The 18,483-nt window shown below is 41.4% G+C and overlaps 1 protein-coding gene across 1 annotated transcript in view; it reads left to right on the plus strand.

Annotated features, from left to right (window-relative positions):
- The window catches only part of PAPPA2 (pappalysin 2), a 273,728-nt gene that overhangs the window by 27,608 nt on the left and 227,637 nt on the right, over nt 1–18,483 (plus strand). Inside the window, exon 2 of the mRNA XM_032838777.1 lies at nt 5,866–6,937. Coding sequence (XP_032694668.1) covers nt 5,866–6,937 — 1,072 coding nt within the window. The remainder of the gene's footprint in view (nt 1–5,865; nt 6,938–18,483) is intronic.

Genomic DNA, 18,483 nt, shown 5'->3' on the forward strand with positions numbered 1-18,483 from the left:
TCCATGTTTTAATAAAGGGGTTCTTTGGCTGTTCACATAGCTATTTTTACTCCTCACTGTCAGCATATCTCATTGTAGTTACTTATTTAAGGCTTATTTTCTGGATTGTACTGAACTTCCATGATGTCAAATAGCCATTTGATCACTAGAAAACCCTAGCACAAATACTGAGACTGACAGCTAGTACTGCTTCATAAATATCTACTGTGCAAGTACGTGGGTGGACTAACTACACGGAACTCTTGTAGTGTTCCTGTATTTCTTGTGCCACAGTTGTCCATCTGCAAGCTTTGGAACGTTCCCGTTCCTTAATTGCAGTTGGACCAAGTGTGCAGGGCAAGGCCAGCCATGGGATGTTTCATGCTGCAGTTCCTTTGTGTGCTCTCAGGATATCAGAGGCATTTGGCAACAGTAGGAAAACCTCCAGCTATTCCCTAACTTATTCAGTCCAAGCCCCTTACTGTGTTATGCAAGACCTACTTTGACCTGTTTCCACCCGTGTTGCCTGCCATCTTGCTGTCCCCACTGTGTGGAGTGATCCATAATTCTTTTGCCTGGCCAACTCTTACTCACTCTTCAAGAGTAGGTTTGGGTCTTTTCCCCTTAGGAAATTCTCTCCAAATTATATGGGTTGAGATTAGGCTCTGTTTTCACTTACCTATGTATTCCTTGAACTTAAGTTTTGATATATGAAATCATCTCAATGTTTCCACTCACCCATGAGAGTATAACTCCTCAAGGGCAAAGACTGCTTTTTCTTCCAAAGCTGAAACTACATTTAAAAAAAAAAAATTATTTATTTATTTGACACACAGAGCGAGAGAGAGAGAAAGAGAGAGAGAGAGATCACAAGTAGGCAGAGAGGCAGGCAGAGGCAGAGGGGGAAGCAGGCTTCCTGCAGAGCAGAGAGCCTGATGCGGGGCTCACTCCCAGAACCCTAGGATCATGACCTGAGCTGAAGGCAGAGGCTTAATCCACTGAGCCACCCAGGTGCCCCTGAAACTACTTTTCTATGTCTGGGATGAATGTTCAGTAAATGTGATGAACTGAAGTGACTAATTCCAAGTGAAATTTCATTTCCCTCAAGGAACAAGACAGTGTGATGAAATGTGAACCCTTTGTGGTTTAGTAGGGTGGCAGTCCTAGGGTTTATTAGGGGGACCAAGCACGATCCTCTTTCCACCAGCTAGGGTTGAAGCATGGAGCATCAGGTTATGGGTTCAGTGTTGGATTCATATCTATGTTTGAGCAGAGGATGCAATTTCAGCCTCACTATATTGCTTTATTCCATCTCGAGAGAAGAGAATCATAGTTTTCAATCCACAGCCTCCAGATTGGAGGAACGGATGATTATTAGTACGGACTATAGAAGATGCAGCAGGAGAGAAATATTTACTTACTTTGTCTTCAGAAAATTTGAAAATCTTCACAAGGTTGAACTCAAGATTTCATGAAAGAGGTTGGTGCTGATGGTGGCGATTAGAAGGGAGAGGGAGGTAAGGCACACCATACTTCAGTGCCCCAGTTTCCTCTTTTGGAATAATAGATCTTTCAATGGGAGTGGAGTATATTTATTTTCATTTTAGTGGTCTTAAATATGAGTTTTATTACTGATAATGAAAAGCCCCAATTAATATCAGTTCCTAGACAGTCAATCAGTGACATTTCCTAATAGCATCATATCTGTGCACTATTCAGTGGACCTAACTTCTTTTAAGTACTTCTTATTCCATTAGTTTGCTAAATTAATGGACAAGTATGTACGATGGTTACATAGATTGTGCTAAAATGCCTGATCAGATGTAATTTTTAAACAAATGGTAGGAAGCAATTTCAGATGAGCTTTCCACTTTCATGTCTGATTTAACTTACCATTGATGACAGTCTTTCTAATTCTTCTTCACTGATTGGAAAATACAATGACTCCCAAATTCTGTTTTCTGCATTTCCATCCACTGGGCAGTAGTAAAAAGAATGGTTTCTTTTGTAAATATGGTGGGTCAGCAGCTCTCAACATGGTCACAAGAACCTGTATTTGTAAAAGTTTCACTTGTCATTCTGATCCACAGCTAGGTGATAACATTGGTGTCTTAGTTTGGGCTGCTGGAACAAATATACCATGACTCGGTGATTTAAAGAAAAGCAAGTTTTTTTTTTTTTTTAAGATTTTATTTATTTATGAGAGAGAGAGAGAGAGCGAGCACAGGCAGACAGAATGGCAGGCAGAGGCAGAGGGAGAAGCAGGCTCCCTGCAGAGCAAGGAGCCCGATGTGGGACTCGATCCCAGGACGCTGGGATCATGACCTGAGCCGAAGGCAGCTGCTTAACCAACTGAGCCACCCAGGCGTCCCGAGAAAAGCAAGTTTTTCCTCACAGTTCTAGAGGCTGGAGAGTGTAAGATGCCAGAGATCCAATGTCTGGTGAGAATCTTCTTCCTGATTTGCAGATGACCCTTTTCTTGTATCATCACATGGCAGGGAGCAAGAAGGGTTGGCTCTCTTCCTCTCCTTAAAAGGACACTAATCCCAATGGTGGGGCTCCATTCTTATGACCCAATTACCTCCTATAGGCTCCACCTCCAAATACGTCACAATAGAAATTAAGGTTTCAGCATATGGACTTTAGGGGGATACAAATATTCAGTCCACAATAATTGGGTTAGAAAATTCTTTTTTTCTTTCTTGGAAATGAGTGCAGGACAGTGCTTCAAAAACTGTTCTCTCAACAAATAAAATGCAGTTGTCTAAGCACTTAGTGAGGTTTCTCATATGCTACTTGGGACATCTTATTAAATTAGAAAACAAAGAAAAATTTCTTTGGTAATCATTTAAAAAGTGATACTTCTATCATACTTGTTATAACTCCCAACTAAAATGACCATTTTTAGTTCTTCTGTCTATTAAATCCTTTCTAATGTAATTACTAAAACTTAGATTAATCCAAATAAACTAGTATGATAAAATTACATCTTCTCTGTATTGTCTCAAGAAGTTAAAAACATCATTTTAGACACACTATCAATAATTTTATAGCTTCCTATGAGATAAATAAGTAGAAACAATTATTTTATTGATGCTAACCAGAAATTCTAATATCAGTAAACAAAAGTGTTCAAAATTGCAATTAGATGTCTGGTAGATAGCAAGCTAATTAATGTGGTAATTTATATGTGAAGTCTAATCATTTGTAATTCAAATCATATATAGACAGACCCTGACTTATACTGGTTCATCTTATGATCTTTTGAATTTATGATGGTGTGAAAGTGATATACGTTCAGTAGAAACTGTACTTGCAATTCTGAATTTGGATCTTTTCTTATATGGTCCAATATTGGACCAGTATATGGTCCCAATACTCTCTTGTGATGCTGGACGGCAGTGACATAGCTGCAGTGAGTCATACGATCAAAGGAAGACAACTAATACCCTTCCAGCCATTCTGTACCCATATAGCTATTCTTTGTTTCATGTTTAGTACAGTATTTAGTAAGTTACATGAGATACTCAACACTTTGTAATAAAATAGTCTCTTGGGTGATTTTGCTCAACTGTATGCTACTGTAGGTGTTCGGAGACATGTAAGGTCGGCTAAGCTAACCTGCAATGTTCAGTAGTCTAGCTATATTCAATACATTTTCAACTTATGATAGGTTAATCAAGATGTAACCCCATTGTAAGCCAAAAAAGATCTGTACATACACATACTTATATGCAACAAATATAAAATAGTTTCCCCAATTCTTCCTTTTAAAAACTAGCGGATATTTACTACTTGGGAGCTGAGTAACTTCATGGTCCTGGTATTAAATATTGTAGCACATTTGCTCATAGGTCAGCAGATGGATATAATTAAGGCTAAATGTACTTATCCCAAAATAAGATAACCAAATTGAAACTCTGAACCAGGGAACTTACTATTCATCTCTAGATTTGTCTTCCCTTTTGAAAGTCTACTCTGTACAAGAATTTGTTAAAGCAGGAGTACTTATGCTCCTTTACCAGACAGACCTCAGTGTAAAGACAACCACCGCACCCCACCCCCACCTAAACAAATAAAACTGGAACATCACAATTGCATTATACCTAGTTCTCACCAATACTTCAAATTCTGACTGGTAGAGTTGCTTTTGTTAAAAAAGTGTTTTTTTTTTTAAATATTTTATTGATTTATTTGACAGAGAGAAAGAGAGCACAAGCTGAGGGAGTGACAGGCAGAGGGGGAAGCAGACTCCCCACCAAGCAGAGATCCCAACATGGGTCTCGATCCCAGGACCCTGGGATCATGACCTGAGCCAAAGGTAGCTACTTAACCAACTGAGTCACCCAGGTGCCCCTGTTTTATTATTATTATTTTTTAATCACAGTTTACTGATCTATGCTAGAGGCAGAAGAAAAAATACTCTGTCATTTATGAAAAAGTAGCGACTTTTAAAATACTTGACTGCAATCACAACAGGAAACCTCATGGCTTTTAAGTCCCTATTCTCCATAGAGAACTACTGTTTGAGTGGATTATGTAGGAACTCAGGGGCATAAATACAATTCTTATGTAACAGGCTGGGGGAGAACGACTTTTGGTGTTAGGCCTTGATATGTAATTCAGAAGTAGCAGAATTCTCCATCATTTATTCAGTATTTAAAACAGTGCTGGGGCATCTGGGTGGCTCAGTGGGTTAAGCCTCTGCCTTCGGCTCAGGTCATGATCTCAAGGTCCTGGGATCGAGCCCCGAATCAGGCTCTCTGCTCAGCAGGAAGCCTACTTCCCCCTCCACGTCCCACCTGCCTCTCTGCCTATTTGTGATCTCTGTCTGTCAAATAAATAAAAAAAAAATCTTTTTTTTAAAGCAGTGTTTACTAAGCATTTCCAGTGTGAATGTAGTGCCTCTATGTAACTTATAAGGAAAATCTGCTCCCGCGACTACCTATATACTATTAGAAGAGGTGTTGGAGGGGATGGTGAGTTCATAACTACGGGTGGGTTTCTGGGAACATTTGAGGCATCCAAATCGCCTTTGGGATTCCTATTTTATCTGTGGTTGTGTTATATCTGACTCCTTTTCCCTGCTGGCAACATGTTAATGGTCCAGCTATCTACAAGTAGACCCCCTTTGTTTATTCAGTTGGACATAATAGTCTTGTGCCCACTGAGTAAGACGGTAAAGCAGTGTGTGTTGGGAGAGTCTTACCTTTGTACTGTGGTGGGCATCATTGATAGAACCACTATTCTTCTAACTGACTTGACTATTTTTTCTTATAGGGTGATGGGGCAGTACCATTTTGCTTACTCTGGGGAACAGCTGTTCGCTGTAAACGGGCATCCTTGCACTAGAGGAAATGGTGGGCTGAGAATGGTATCTGTTACAGTCTTCTCTGAGGGACTTGTCTATTGACCAACTCCTTGTTTTTCCCCAACGAGAATCATTATTTCAATATTCAAATGAAGAAAAAGGACCTTTTGAGGGAATAGGAGATTACTGTCTTTTCTAAAAACCGTGATTGCCCCCATGGCTTCTGAGGAAGGGAGGAAGACATAGACTCAGCGTGAGGAACTTCTGTGACAAACTTCAGAAGATGGTTGTCACTTGCTTTAGATATCCCCTTTATAGCTTTCATTTTGATTATCAAAAAATACCAGAATGCGTTAGATTGGATGGAATCTCAAATCAGATTCCTTTTGGGCATAGATGTTGCCAGAATGGGCTGATATGGGGTACCAGAGAAGTATATCTGGTGGGGAATCTGTATCACTTATTTTTTCTCCACTGAAAACCTACATTCTTGCTATTTATATGGGTTTTCTTCTCCCTTTCTCCATCCCTTTTATATCTGGTATTTCTCCCCTCGACTCTTCCTTCTTTCCCAGGTGTGTTTGATAACTGCTCCCACACTGTCAGTGACAAGGGCTGGGCCCTAGGGATCCGCTCAGGGAAGGACATGGGAAGGCGAGACGCTCGTTTCTTCTTCTCCCTTCGCACCGACCGTGTGAAGAAAGCCACCATTGTGACTGGCCACAGTCGCTACCAACCAGGCACATGGACACACGTGGCAGCCACCTATGATGGACAGCGTATGGCCCTGTATGTGGATGGCACTCGGGTGGCTAGTAGTCCAGAGCAGTCTGGTCCCCTGAACAGTCCCTTCATGGCGTCTTGTCGTTCTTTGCTTCTGGGGGGGGATAGCTCTGAGCATGGCCACTATTTTCGTGGACACCTGGGTACACTGGTCTTCTGGTCGACCGCCCTCCCACAAAGCCACCTCCAACACAGTCCTCAGCATCCAACGGGAGTGGAGGAACTGACCACCCTGATCCTGACTGCCAGTTTTGAGCCCTTGGAAGAACAGTGGGCCCCCTTTAGGGATGGGGAGTACCCACAGCGTGAGGTTCTGCAGGGCTTTGAGCCTCAGCCTGAGATTCTGTCACCTTTGCAGCCCCCGCTCTGTGGGCGGACGGTTTGTGACAATGTGGAGCTGATCTCCCACTACAACGGGCACCAGCCCCTCCAGGGAGAGAAGGCAATCCGCTACCAGGTGGTGAACATCTGTGATGATGAGGGCCTGAACCCCATCGTGAGCGAGGAGCAGATCCGCCGGCAGCACAAGGCACTGAGTGACGCCTTCAGCCGCTACAACATTACTTGGCAGCTGAGTGTCCACCAGGTCCGCAACTCCACCCTGCGCCACCGGGTTGTGCTCGTGAACTGTGAGCCCAGCAAAATCGGCAATGACCACTGTGACCCTGAGTGTGAGCACCCGCTCACGGGCTACGACGGGGGCGACTGCCGCCTGCACGGCCGGTGCTACTCCTGGAACCGCAGGGATGGGCTCTGCCACGTGGAGTGCAACAACATGCTGAACGACTTTGACGACGGGGACTGCTGTGACCCCGAGGTGGCTGATGTGCACAAGACCTGCTTCGACCCCGACTCACCCAGGAGGTAAGGGACTGGGGCTTGGGGTGTCCTACCTACAGGATGCATTTCTCACATCATTTGATGCTTTTGGTTTCTGGAGAGAAAAGAGGGTTCACATAGAGGGTTCACACAGCCCCCAAATAAAACATTCATCCTTCCCACCAGACATTATTGAGCCTTTGTGAAGTCCTAGGTGTTAAATAATTAGGGACACAGGGATGGCAAAGACAGGGGACAGACCTCCCAGAACTCATTTTCTGTGGAGCAAACATGGTGTGATGTGCACTTGAAGACATAGGCCCCAGGGGCTTGAGGCACAGGATAGCCACACAGCTTAGTCCACCAGAGGAAGCCAGGGACTCTGCAGAGAGCAAACGAGGTAAACACTGGCAGAAGCCAGTCAACACCAATTGTCCTTCCTATAGTCATAGTTTCCCAGCAAAGTTACACAAATCCGTGAGGAGGCCTCATGTGCACTGGGTCTCTGGTGAATTTTGGGCAGTTCAGCAACTTCAGGAACATAAGGCATTCTACAGCTAATCCCCCGTCTCCTTAAGGTGACCACAGTCTTCCTCTTTGCCCCATTAGATTCCATTCCCCACAAATCATCCAGGAAGATCCTTTGTAAAAGGTAAATAAAAAATCCCTGTTACTCCCCTTCTTACTTTCATCCTCCCCACTGTTCTTAGAATCGAATCCACGTCCCCCACCTGGCTTGCAGTGTGCTGTAAGCAGACCCCTGCCTACCTCCCCACTTCTTCCACTCTCACACCCTCGCTGCACAGTCACCCTGCCTCTCTCCTGTTAGGATGAGGAGATCAGGCTTGATCTTGCCCATGGGCTTTGCAATTGCGGTTTTATTTTCTTGGAAACCTCTTTCCCTTGATCTTCTTTTGGTGGGTTTTCTCTTGTCATTTCAATATCAACTGAAATGTCACCTCGTGAAAAGGCCTTTCCTGATTTCCCCAAATTAAGCGACTCAATCACTATTACGTCAGCTAATTTTGATACTTTGTATAACACTCATCCTTTCTAATGTTTTCTTGTACTTTAGTTTGTCTTTCTCCTGGCAGAAATGTCATTCCATGAGATCAGGACCCTTGTTAAGCACTACATACTTAGTGCCAGGAATAGCCCCAACATATAGTCATTTGTCTCATGTTTATTGTAACGATTAATGAATCTGATGTGTCTTCTATTGTGAGACAGAAACCAGTAAGAGGATTTCCACTACTGTCAATGCAGGGGTTGTGGAGTGTTGGAGGAAGGTAAGAAAGGAAAGAGGTGGGTGGTAAACTTGTTAATTTGTGTATGCAGGTGAGGCTTCCTCATGACATAACTGGTACCTTTGTACAGATTATAAAAAGGCTCACATCTGAGCTAAGGTGTAGTGTTGGCAGGAGCGGGGAAGACTGGATCTCAGCTCCCACCCAATACCTGGATGGCTGCCTTTATATTTGTTGGCCACAATTTGTATAGTAATTCGTGGTATCCCTGTGTGTGGGCAGTCAGTTAACGCTAATTAATAGATCGGCTTGTAGTTCAGGCATGTGATGTCAAAGACTAAGTGTAAAATTTGGAATCAGGACACAGTTGAATTTGAGAGCCCTTGCTACTTAACTATAAACTGTGCAATTAACTTTCTGAAATTCAGATGTCTTGTCTAAAAAGAGTGTGATTACAGTAATAAATTGCATTACTTGTATCCTTGGGTTATTTTGCGAATCAGATGACATAAGGGATAGAAAAATGCTTGGTGACTGATGTGCAAAAAAAATTGTCCTAAACTAACATTAATTATTGTCATTATTAGACCTGGCAGATGGGAAGCCATTTGTTTATATAATAATAATAGGTGGAAGTGATAGCATTCCCAGAAATATTCACATAAGAAAGATTCTGTTTGGGTTTGGGTTTTAGATTCTGATAACCTTAAGCAGAAGCCCAACCTCACTAACAACGGGGCTTGCCAGCTCTCTGGGGAGACAGGGAAATCTGGCTTCTTCTTATTTTTCTCCTTGCTGATTACAACAGCCCACTGCCATGACCGAGAGAGCGGTTGTTGCAGGTGCCCAGGCATCATTCTTCTTAGAGTGGTCTTGTATGTGTCCAAATACCCATAGCTACCACCCTTAACTAGGTGTTTATAACTTACTCCCTTTACTGACACAGAGTTGCCATGGCAACTTATCCCTTTCTAGCCCTAGACCCAGACATGTTTCCAACCTGCCTACCCCGACGTACAAAATTCACTTTGTGGAATAAAAACAAACTCTTTATACTTTTTTAATAGTTAAAAATATTTAAATCATAGTAATACAGGCTCACGGTTACACACATTAAGCTGTGCCAAAAGACATGAGGAAGAATGGCAGTTCCTGGCCTAACTTTTCCCATCCTTCTCCACCCGCTAGCCTTGCTCCCATATTTGATTATTTTACCTGTCTCTTTCGGCAATTACCTCCATGTCTTCAAATATGGTATTTATATTACTTGATCCATTGATTTTAAACATTATGCATTGGGTTGCTCTTATGATGAAGAGGAGACTTTGACTTTTATAATGTTTCCTTCTTCTCTCCTCCATCTTTTCAATATAGTTATATGACCATCTTTAATTAAATCATTTATATATATTTACATCATAGCTTTGATTTTTTTTTTCCTGCAGAACAAACTATGATTCTACTATTATATTTCCTTCCTGGCACAGCTTCCCTCCCTCCCCCACCCTACCCCTTGAGTCTCTGTTTCTTCCCTCCCTCCTTCCCTTCTTTTTTCCTTTCTTCCTTCTATCACTTTTTATATCCTCAATTGTTTTTATCTTATCAGTTAATCTATAGAATGTGTCTTTTTTTTTCATTCTCTGGAGCTCTTCCTTCTAGTTCATTCTATTTTTTCTTCCTCTTCTAATCTTTTTTCTTTGTATTTGGGAGAGAGAGAGAGAGAGTGCATGTGTGTGTTTGGGGTGGGTTAAGAGGCAGGGGGAGAGGGAGAGAGAGACTCTTAAGCAGGCTCCATGCTTAGCAGGAGCCCAGTGTGGGGCTTGAGCTCAGGACCCTGAAATCATGACCGAAGTCAAAATCAAGAGTTGACACTTAACTGATTGAGCCACCCAGATGACCCTTCTCTTCCCATTTTGACCAGTATCTAGTCTACTGCACAGTTGTCATCCCAGAAATTCTGCTTTTTGGTTGGAGCCACTGTGTCCTGAACTGCATGATTATCTCTCTTTTTATTACCTTACCTTACCGGACATTTAATTTATAACCTTATTTTACCAGAAGATATCCTTGAGTAACTTTCTAAGAAAGAATGTTTTAGGTAACTTTTTCTGAAAAACATTTCTCAAAATGTTTTTGTTTTGCCTTTACACAAGATTGATAGCTTGCCATGGTGTAAAATTTTGGGTTGGAAAACATTTTCTCTCAGACTTTTTGAAAAAATTCATTAGTTGGCTGTAGCTCCTCTTTTGATAATTGTGTGTCTTTTTGGAGGTGAAAGTTTTATTTCCTTGTAAAAATTGTTTAGAATCTTATCCTTGTTACTTTAGGGATTTTATGATAATTTTTTTAGGGTTGGCCTTTTATTTTTCTTTTGTTGAGCACTCAATTGTCCTTTTGATTTAGATACTCATGCCCTTAACTTTGGCAAACTGCCTTGAATTATTACTTTGATACTTCTTTTTTTAAATTAACATATAATGCATTATTTATTTCAGGGGTACAGGTATGTGGTTCATCAGTCTTACACAATTCACAGCTCTCTCCATAGCACATAACTTCCCCTATCTCCATCACCCAGCTACCCCATCCCTCCCACCTCCCTCCCCTCCAGCAAGCTCCGAGGATGGACCTCCTGAACTTATTCTCTTTTTTCTCTCATATATTTTTTAAAGATTTTACTTATTTATTTGACAGAGATCACAAATAGGCAGAGAGGCAGGCAGAGAGAGAGAGAGGAGGAAGCAGCCTCCCTGCTGAGTAGAGATCCCGATGCAGGACTCAATCCCAGGACCCTGGAATCATGACCTGAGCCAAAGGCAGAGGCTTTAACCCACTGAGCCACCCAGGTGCCCTCTTTCATATGTTTTATCTCTCCTTCCTTCCTTCCTTCCTTCCTTCCTTCCTTCCTTTTATTTCCTTGAGTTTATCTTCCAACTCTTCTACTGAATTTTTAATTTTAACAATCATATTTTTAAGACCTTCTTTTTTTGGACTTTCTATATTAATCTATTTTTATTTTAAGGATATAAAATTATTTGAGGCTAAAAATAAGATATATTCTGATTTTTACCCCCTGTGCATGATATCTGACTCATCTGCAGTCAACTTTTATTTTTCCTTCCCCCTGTCCCTGCCCTTTCTATCTGTCTTTCATGCGGGTGGATTTCCTGAAATATCTAGCACTTGTTCACAATAGGAAACACGCTTTTGGATCTCTACTTATCATGATCTAAAAAAGGATAATTAACTCTGACTATCTTCTTTTGGAGGAAGAAATCTGCATAGTGGAGAGGAGAACTTTTCTGTTTTCCAACTCCCTTATATTTATTTCATATATAGACTTTTTCCCTTCTATCCTCTGCCTTGTATTCCTTATGCTATTTTTTTAATTAAAAATATTGAATGTTTTTCACAACTCTTATTGGCAAGAACCATATTTTGAAAAACGATTATTGATGTGCTGGACACAGTGAGCTAAGCAGAGGGACAAATATAAAGAATATATAAAGAGCAGGTGCTAACAACTTAGTAGAGGGTTTTAATAATTTTGTCAGAATTCCCTGGATTTATTTTATCAAAATTAAATCCAGGCCAATGCACTGAAAGCAGAATATGGAAGCAGACTGCTTTTCTGGGCTATGGCTTGGGTTGTTTGGAAGGACTATGGATTCATAGAGACATAGATCTCTGGATATCTATAAGAGTGTGTGACTTGGTTGAGCTAGTGGTTGTCTTTACTATTCATATATAGTGTTCTGTTATTACAATTAGATCACAGAGCTCAAGCTCATAATTCCATTATACTGTGACTCTGAAGGAATCCAACTTTAACAAATGCCATGCTAGACAGTTTTTGAGCAAACAGAGTGCCACGAACAGAGTCTTCTCAGGAGCTTATAGGTTAGTGGGGGATAGTTGGGAAATGGAGGACACACCTACAGATAGATTACTAACATGCAAGTGCAATGATTGGCATATGAACAATCCTCCTCATTTTTCAAACCCCACTCAATATTTCCCCACCCTCAGCAAGAAATCTAGCCCAAATTCCCTCCCCTAAAGGCTCTTAGAGGAGCAGAGAGCCTGAGGATTCCAACATCAAACATCTGTAATCCAGATGGGCTTATCAAAGGAAGAATATTTATCAGACTTGGGCTGGTCAGAAGGAGATATGAATTATAGATACATTACCCAGCCAGTTGAATAGAATTATCAAATTAGAGGAACTTGGCTTATGGGTAGGGAAGGCTACATGGCCAGATGTCTCTTTGTACATAGTAGCCACCCTGGGAGAGCATCTACAAAAGCTGAAGGCAGGAAGAAGGTTGAGAGTCTGCTTAATAAAATCACAAATGTTGACCACTCCCTATGGCGTATCCTAGGAAGCCAAGCCAAGGGAATCTCCATGCCTTAAGGGACATTCAGCTTCCCTGACCTTTGCATACTTCAGCCTTTTTTTCATGACTTGTTTCTTTTATTTTTCTCTCTAAAATTATGTCTCAGAGGTGAAGAAGGGCTCTTGCTTCCGAACCTACTTCTTATCCCTTGTTCATTTGCTCCTTTTCACATCAGTGTTGAGCTTAGTGTCCAATTAAATTAGTAACAGTGTGCTTGCTTCTCCATTTCGGATTCTGTATGTCAGATCTCATAGTATTATTATCATCAGGAGAAAAATAACCAAATAAAAACAAATAGCTGAGCATAGGTTAAGGAAGTAATCAATCATCTAGTGTCAGATCATGCTGTGAAGCAGATAATGGGATGCTTGCACATTTGTTTTTTGAAGGCTCTCGTAGGCTAAGGTTTCTGGGTGTTGGTGACTCACTTTCTCTTTTCGGCCAAATTCCCCGAGTTTTGTACTGGGGAGTTTGAGAGCAGAGGGACTGCTTGACATGGCAGTGCTAGGACATGGCCCACTTGGCTCTAGAAGGGTCCTCCAGAGAGTGAGCTGGGAGGTGCCCTGCAGGGGCATATCTGAGAGTGGTGTCTGTACTTGCACAGCACAGGGTTTGTATCCAGGGGCCTGAGGGCTGATGCACGTGCTGTCAGGGGGAACTGGTAGAGAAATCAGCACTACCCAGACTGGGAGGTTTAGGATTAGCTGCACTTTGCTCACCCACCCTCTGTGGCTGTTGAGCCAAAGGAAAGGTTGGGCTGGGCCCCTGCAGTGGCAGGTCTGTTAAACATCAGCCAGGCTTCATTATAGGTTTCCTTTGAAGTTGGGATTCACAAGACTTCTGGTGGAAACTACGAATGGTTTAAGTCAAGTTCCCTGTAGCCAAAAGGAAAAAAAAAAAAAAGCCCAAGAAAAATAAGCATAAGGGGTAAAAGAGGGCAGAGAGAAAAGAAATGGGGGGAGAAACTTTAACATGAGACAAAGAAACCTCTCAATCTCTCCCCTTCAAAATGTACAAGCAGGGTAAACTCTCAAGAGATGAGTCTCACCTTCCCTTACCCATTTCACACAATAAAGGCAATAAGAGGAAAGAAATAAAATACTTCTGGTAAACTTAAAAAGCTTACCTACAAATAGAAATGTCTCATGTTTGTTTTCCTATAGGCCCATTTCTCCCTAGTCCCAATAGGTATCCTATTTCAGGGTAAAGTCCACAATTTTTCTGTCCACCTGGCTCAATGAATTTTTCTCTCCAGGTAAGTAGAGGAGAGGTTGTTTTTCTCCTTTTTGTGCTGATTTCCTAGCCAAATAGACAGACTTGTGAGAGAGCCATTTGGGATGTCTGGGTTGGAAATATTTCCTCTTAGAAAATTTTTAGGAGAGACCCTTGTCTCCAACTACAGTCCGTTGTTTAAGATACTCTGGTGTTTTCCTAGGAGTTGGGGTGCTGGCCCCGGCATCCTGGTCAGATGCCCGTCTGTCTCAGATAATTTCACTGAGGGATCCCTTCCTAGAATTTAAGCCTTGGAATCTCAAAGAACACTGCACACTTACAAATGTTTTCTTTTTCGTTTCCTCTGGGAACCCTGTTTGGATGTTACTTAAGCAACCGGAGGAAAGTTAAATCTTCTTGGTGGGTGTTCCCCCTAACCCGTGGAAGAAGGTTGGGGAGAGGGTAGACCATATGGTCAGTGTGGGCACTGGGAGTTTCTCGGAGGATGTGTTTCATTGGAGTGCCATCCCCTGGGGGATGCTGCTGTTTCATCAATTCCCTGGACACCAGCCACATCTCCCATGTCTCACCAAGACCTCTGCAGCCGTGAGTCTGACTCCCCTAGCTTGATACTTGGATAGGTCCTACTTACCCCTCAAGTCTCAGAATGTCACTTCCTCCTTCTTGGGACCATTCCTTGTCCTCAAATAATAATTAGCTGTCTCATTTGTATCCCTTCTCGTTCCCCCTCCTGCCACCACCCTGTTCTGGCCCCCTCCTCTCTCACTTGTATTATTGCAATAGCCTCCTAACTTTTGCTCATGCCTCCCCATTCCCAGTCTGTTTTGAACACAGCTGCCAGAGTAATCCTATTAGTATAACTCAGATCCAGTCGTTCCTCTGCCTAGAATTCTCCAGCAGCTTCCCAGCTCATTCCAAGTCAAAGCCAGTATTACTACTATAACCGACAGTACCCTAGCTGATCTGGCACCGGTTACTTCTGGCCTCACCTCCTACCCTGATCCCCTTGTTTACTCTATTCCAGCCACACAGGCCTTCTCATTGTCCCTGGACTTGACAGACAGACTCCTACCACATGAGCTGTTCAGTGGCTTTTCACTCTGCTAGAAGGTACTTCCTGTAGATTTATTTCTCCATGGTTTTCCCATTTCCTTCCAGGCTTTTTCCAAAGTCACCTTCTAGGCAGAGCCGTCCATGGTGACCTCATCCAAAATTTCGCACACTCCTCTGACTCCTCATAGTTTCTTTCCTGTCTTATTTATCTCTCTCTCTCTCTTTTTTTTTTTTAAGAATTTATCATATATATGTATTTGATTAACATCCATCTTCTCCACTTTAAGTTCCATCAGGGAACGGGTTTTATATGTTTGGGTTACTGTTTTACCCTAGCACATAGAATAGCAAAAGGACTAGATTAAGAAGTGTTCAATAAATAATTGTTGAATAAAAGAATGTTCTCACCGCAGAATGATGGTTGGCAAACTATGACCTGTGGGCCAAATTAGCCTATCATCTGTTTTTGTGAGAGAAATTTTGTTAGAATGCAGCCCTATCTACTTATTTACTGTTGTTTATGGCTGCTTTCATGTGGCTGAATTGTGTAGTTACAACAGACTATGTGGCCCACAAATCAAAAATATTTACTATTTGGCCCTTTACGGGAAAAGTTTGCCAACTCCTGCCTAAGTACATACTCATTATAATATATTGTCATTACCCATTGTTGTCTGTCTCTTGCACAAGACTTTAGGCTCTTTGTTCATAGTTCTTGTAACACAGAAAGTACTCAGTTCATATTTTTAAAATGAATTGGCCTGTATATAAATGAAAAGTCAATGGCATGGGGGAAATGGCAGTGTTGGGCAAGAGTTTGGGTATGGTACAGTATGCTACTCTGTATTAAAAAAAAAGAAGGGAATTCAGAATACACACTTGAGTAATCCCTCCTACTGGTCTCATTACTGTGGTAGAACTGCCATATTCAGAAGTAAGTAAAAATAACTAAAGATACCCGTGAAAGTGTGAAAATGCTAGCTGAGGAGGGAAAAGGCTGTAAGCCATTTTATTCATTATCTCATTACTTGAGTAGCAGTGCTCCCAGATGGTTCTAAGAGTATGAAACATGGAGTAAGTCTTGACGATGGGAGAAGCAGTTAACTACAATAGCCAGGAAGTAAGATGAATCTTGATTAGCAGGGAGACAGTGACTGAGGGAAAGAATAGGCCATTCAGAAGGGATACAGCAGTTGCCCTCTATTTACAGCATTGTTTTCTGTGGTTTCGGTTATCTGCAGTCACCTGTGGTCTAGAAGCAGATGACCCACCTTCTGACATATCATCAGAAGGTCAGTAATAACCAAATGTTACATCACAATGCCCATGTTGTTCACTTCCCTTTGTCTCATCATGTAGGCATTTTATCATCTCACGTCATCACCAGAAGGGTGAGTATAGTACAGTAAGATATTTTGAGTGAGACCACATTCATGTAACTTTTACATGTGTTGTTATATTTTTCTATTTAATTGTTAGTTGATGATATCTTACAGTGCCTAATTTAGAGATTAAACTTTACTGGAGATATGTATATATAGGACAAAACATAGGATGCCTAGGGCTTGGTTCTATCCTCAGTTTCAGGCATCCACTGGCGGTCTTGGAATGTATTCTCCTCTCATAAGGAGGGGATCCCTCTTCAGACCCTCTGATCAGATAAAGCCTATTTGAAATGATGTCACAGATTAGCCAAGATTCTTGCTAAACTTCTAGTTGGGCTTTTGTGGTTGTAAACAATAGAGGCTTACTCAAGTAAACTAAAAAAAAAAAAGAAAAGAAAAAAAAAAGATTTACTGTACAGTGACATATGGGCTGGAAATGGAGCCAGAGGCTGCTGGGGCTGGAGCAGGTTCAGGCTCTCAGGCAAAAGCTGTAGGCTACTCTAAATCTTAGTGTATTTGCATAATGCATATCTTGTTACCAGTTTGCTAGATTAATAAGAGTTCCTGTACCCTTATTGTGTTAGTTTAAAACCAGACTCAGCTTGCTGTGGCTTCTGCTTTATCTCATTAACTCTTCAGATTCATATCCCATTGCTAATGGTCTCAGTCTTTTGCAGTATTGTGGTTCAAACTCTGGAAACGGTCAGTGTGAGTTGGCACAATTTGTCCTTGCATGTGACACCAGAAGTCATAGGTTTCTGTCCAGCCTTGAGTTCAAGCACTTGCGGGCAAAAGAGCAGGACAGCAGACAATGTTCCTCAGGGTTTTGAGGCAGCAGTCCTCTCCCAGCTGGTGCCAAAGGTCTGGGTAGAGTGAGCTGGTTTTGCATGTTCATTTCTTGAAGATGAAATGCCTGCAGCCATAATTTCTGGTACTTTTCCTTTTCTTAGACCCGAGACGTAGGTATTCCTAGTAATGTAATTCCCATGGAATTTTAATTCCAGTTTTATTTCTAAGATTCTATGATTTAGAAATCAAAACTCAAATATGTCAGGATAATCCTGGTTAACTACCTAGTTCATAGTAACATATCTATATCTTACTACACTGTCTGCCTATCTATGTATTATCTATTTATCTTACAAATGAACTTTTTTTGTATGAATTATCTTATTCAATGCTCACAATAGGTCGAAGAATTAGATATTTTTATTATCTCCTTTTCTTGTAAAGGAAACTGAACTTTAGATGATTAACTCATTATCATCATGTAAGGGCAGAACAGGGATTAAAGTCTGACTTCAGAGCTGGTGTTACAAACCACCATTCTATATTGTGTGTCAGGAAGAAGTCTTACATACTTAGCAATGTACATTGTTCATAGTGAGTGTACAATAAATATTTGGTTATTTTATTTTATTTTTTAAAGATTTTGTTTATTTATTTGACAGAGATCATAAGTAGGTAGAGAGGCAGGCATGGGGTTGGGGGAAGCAGGCTCCCTGCTGAGCAGAGAGCCTGATGCGGGGCTCAATCCCAGGACCCTGGGATCATGAAGGCAGAGGCTTTAACCCACTGAGTCACCCAGGTGCCCCATATTTGGTTATTTTAATTTTACCATGGTCATCTCAGAGAATGCACACTTGAAAAGATGAGGGAAAGGAAACAGAAACCACCGTGGGCTTATTCTTAGGAAAAACATTATGTAAGAAGTGGATCCCTTAAATGATGACTACTGAAATACAGGAGAAAGAGTTTGTAAGGTAAAAACAAACATATGAACCAATATACAGATAGTCATATGCAAAGATATTTTGGCCACTGTAAAAAGAAGATCTTGAGGGTTGCCTCAGTGGCTTAGTCAGTTAGATATCTGACTCTTGATTTTGGCTCAGGTCTTGATCTCAGGGTCGTGGGATCAAGCCCTGTGTCCCGCTCTGTGCTCAGTTGGGAGTCTGCTTGAGATTCGCTCTCCTTCTTCCTCTTCACCCAGTTCTTTCTCTCAAATAATAAATAATAAATCTAAAAGAAAAAAAAATGAACATCTTGAAAGGAGGAGAAATTTCCTGGGGAAGAGTAGGAAAGAGAGACACTTGGAAGTTATATTGAGAAGCCCTTAGATGGGCTAAGGGATTTGAATAGTAGCAAATGGGAGCCTTGCATTGTGTATAGAGATATTGATTAATCCATTGATTAACTGATCAATAGCTAGATAAATATGTTTTTATATATATGTATGTAAAATATATATGCATATATATATTTTACATACATAT

The sequence above is a fragment of the Lontra canadensis genome, unplaced genomic scaffold (assembly GCF_010015895.1).
Source record: "Lontra canadensis isolate GAN:19392208 unplaced genomic scaffold, GSC_riverotter_1.0 scaffold106, whole genome shotgun sequence".
Taxonomy (NCBI): domain Eukaryota; kingdom Metazoa; phylum Chordata; class Mammalia; order Carnivora; family Mustelidae; genus Lontra; species Lontra canadensis.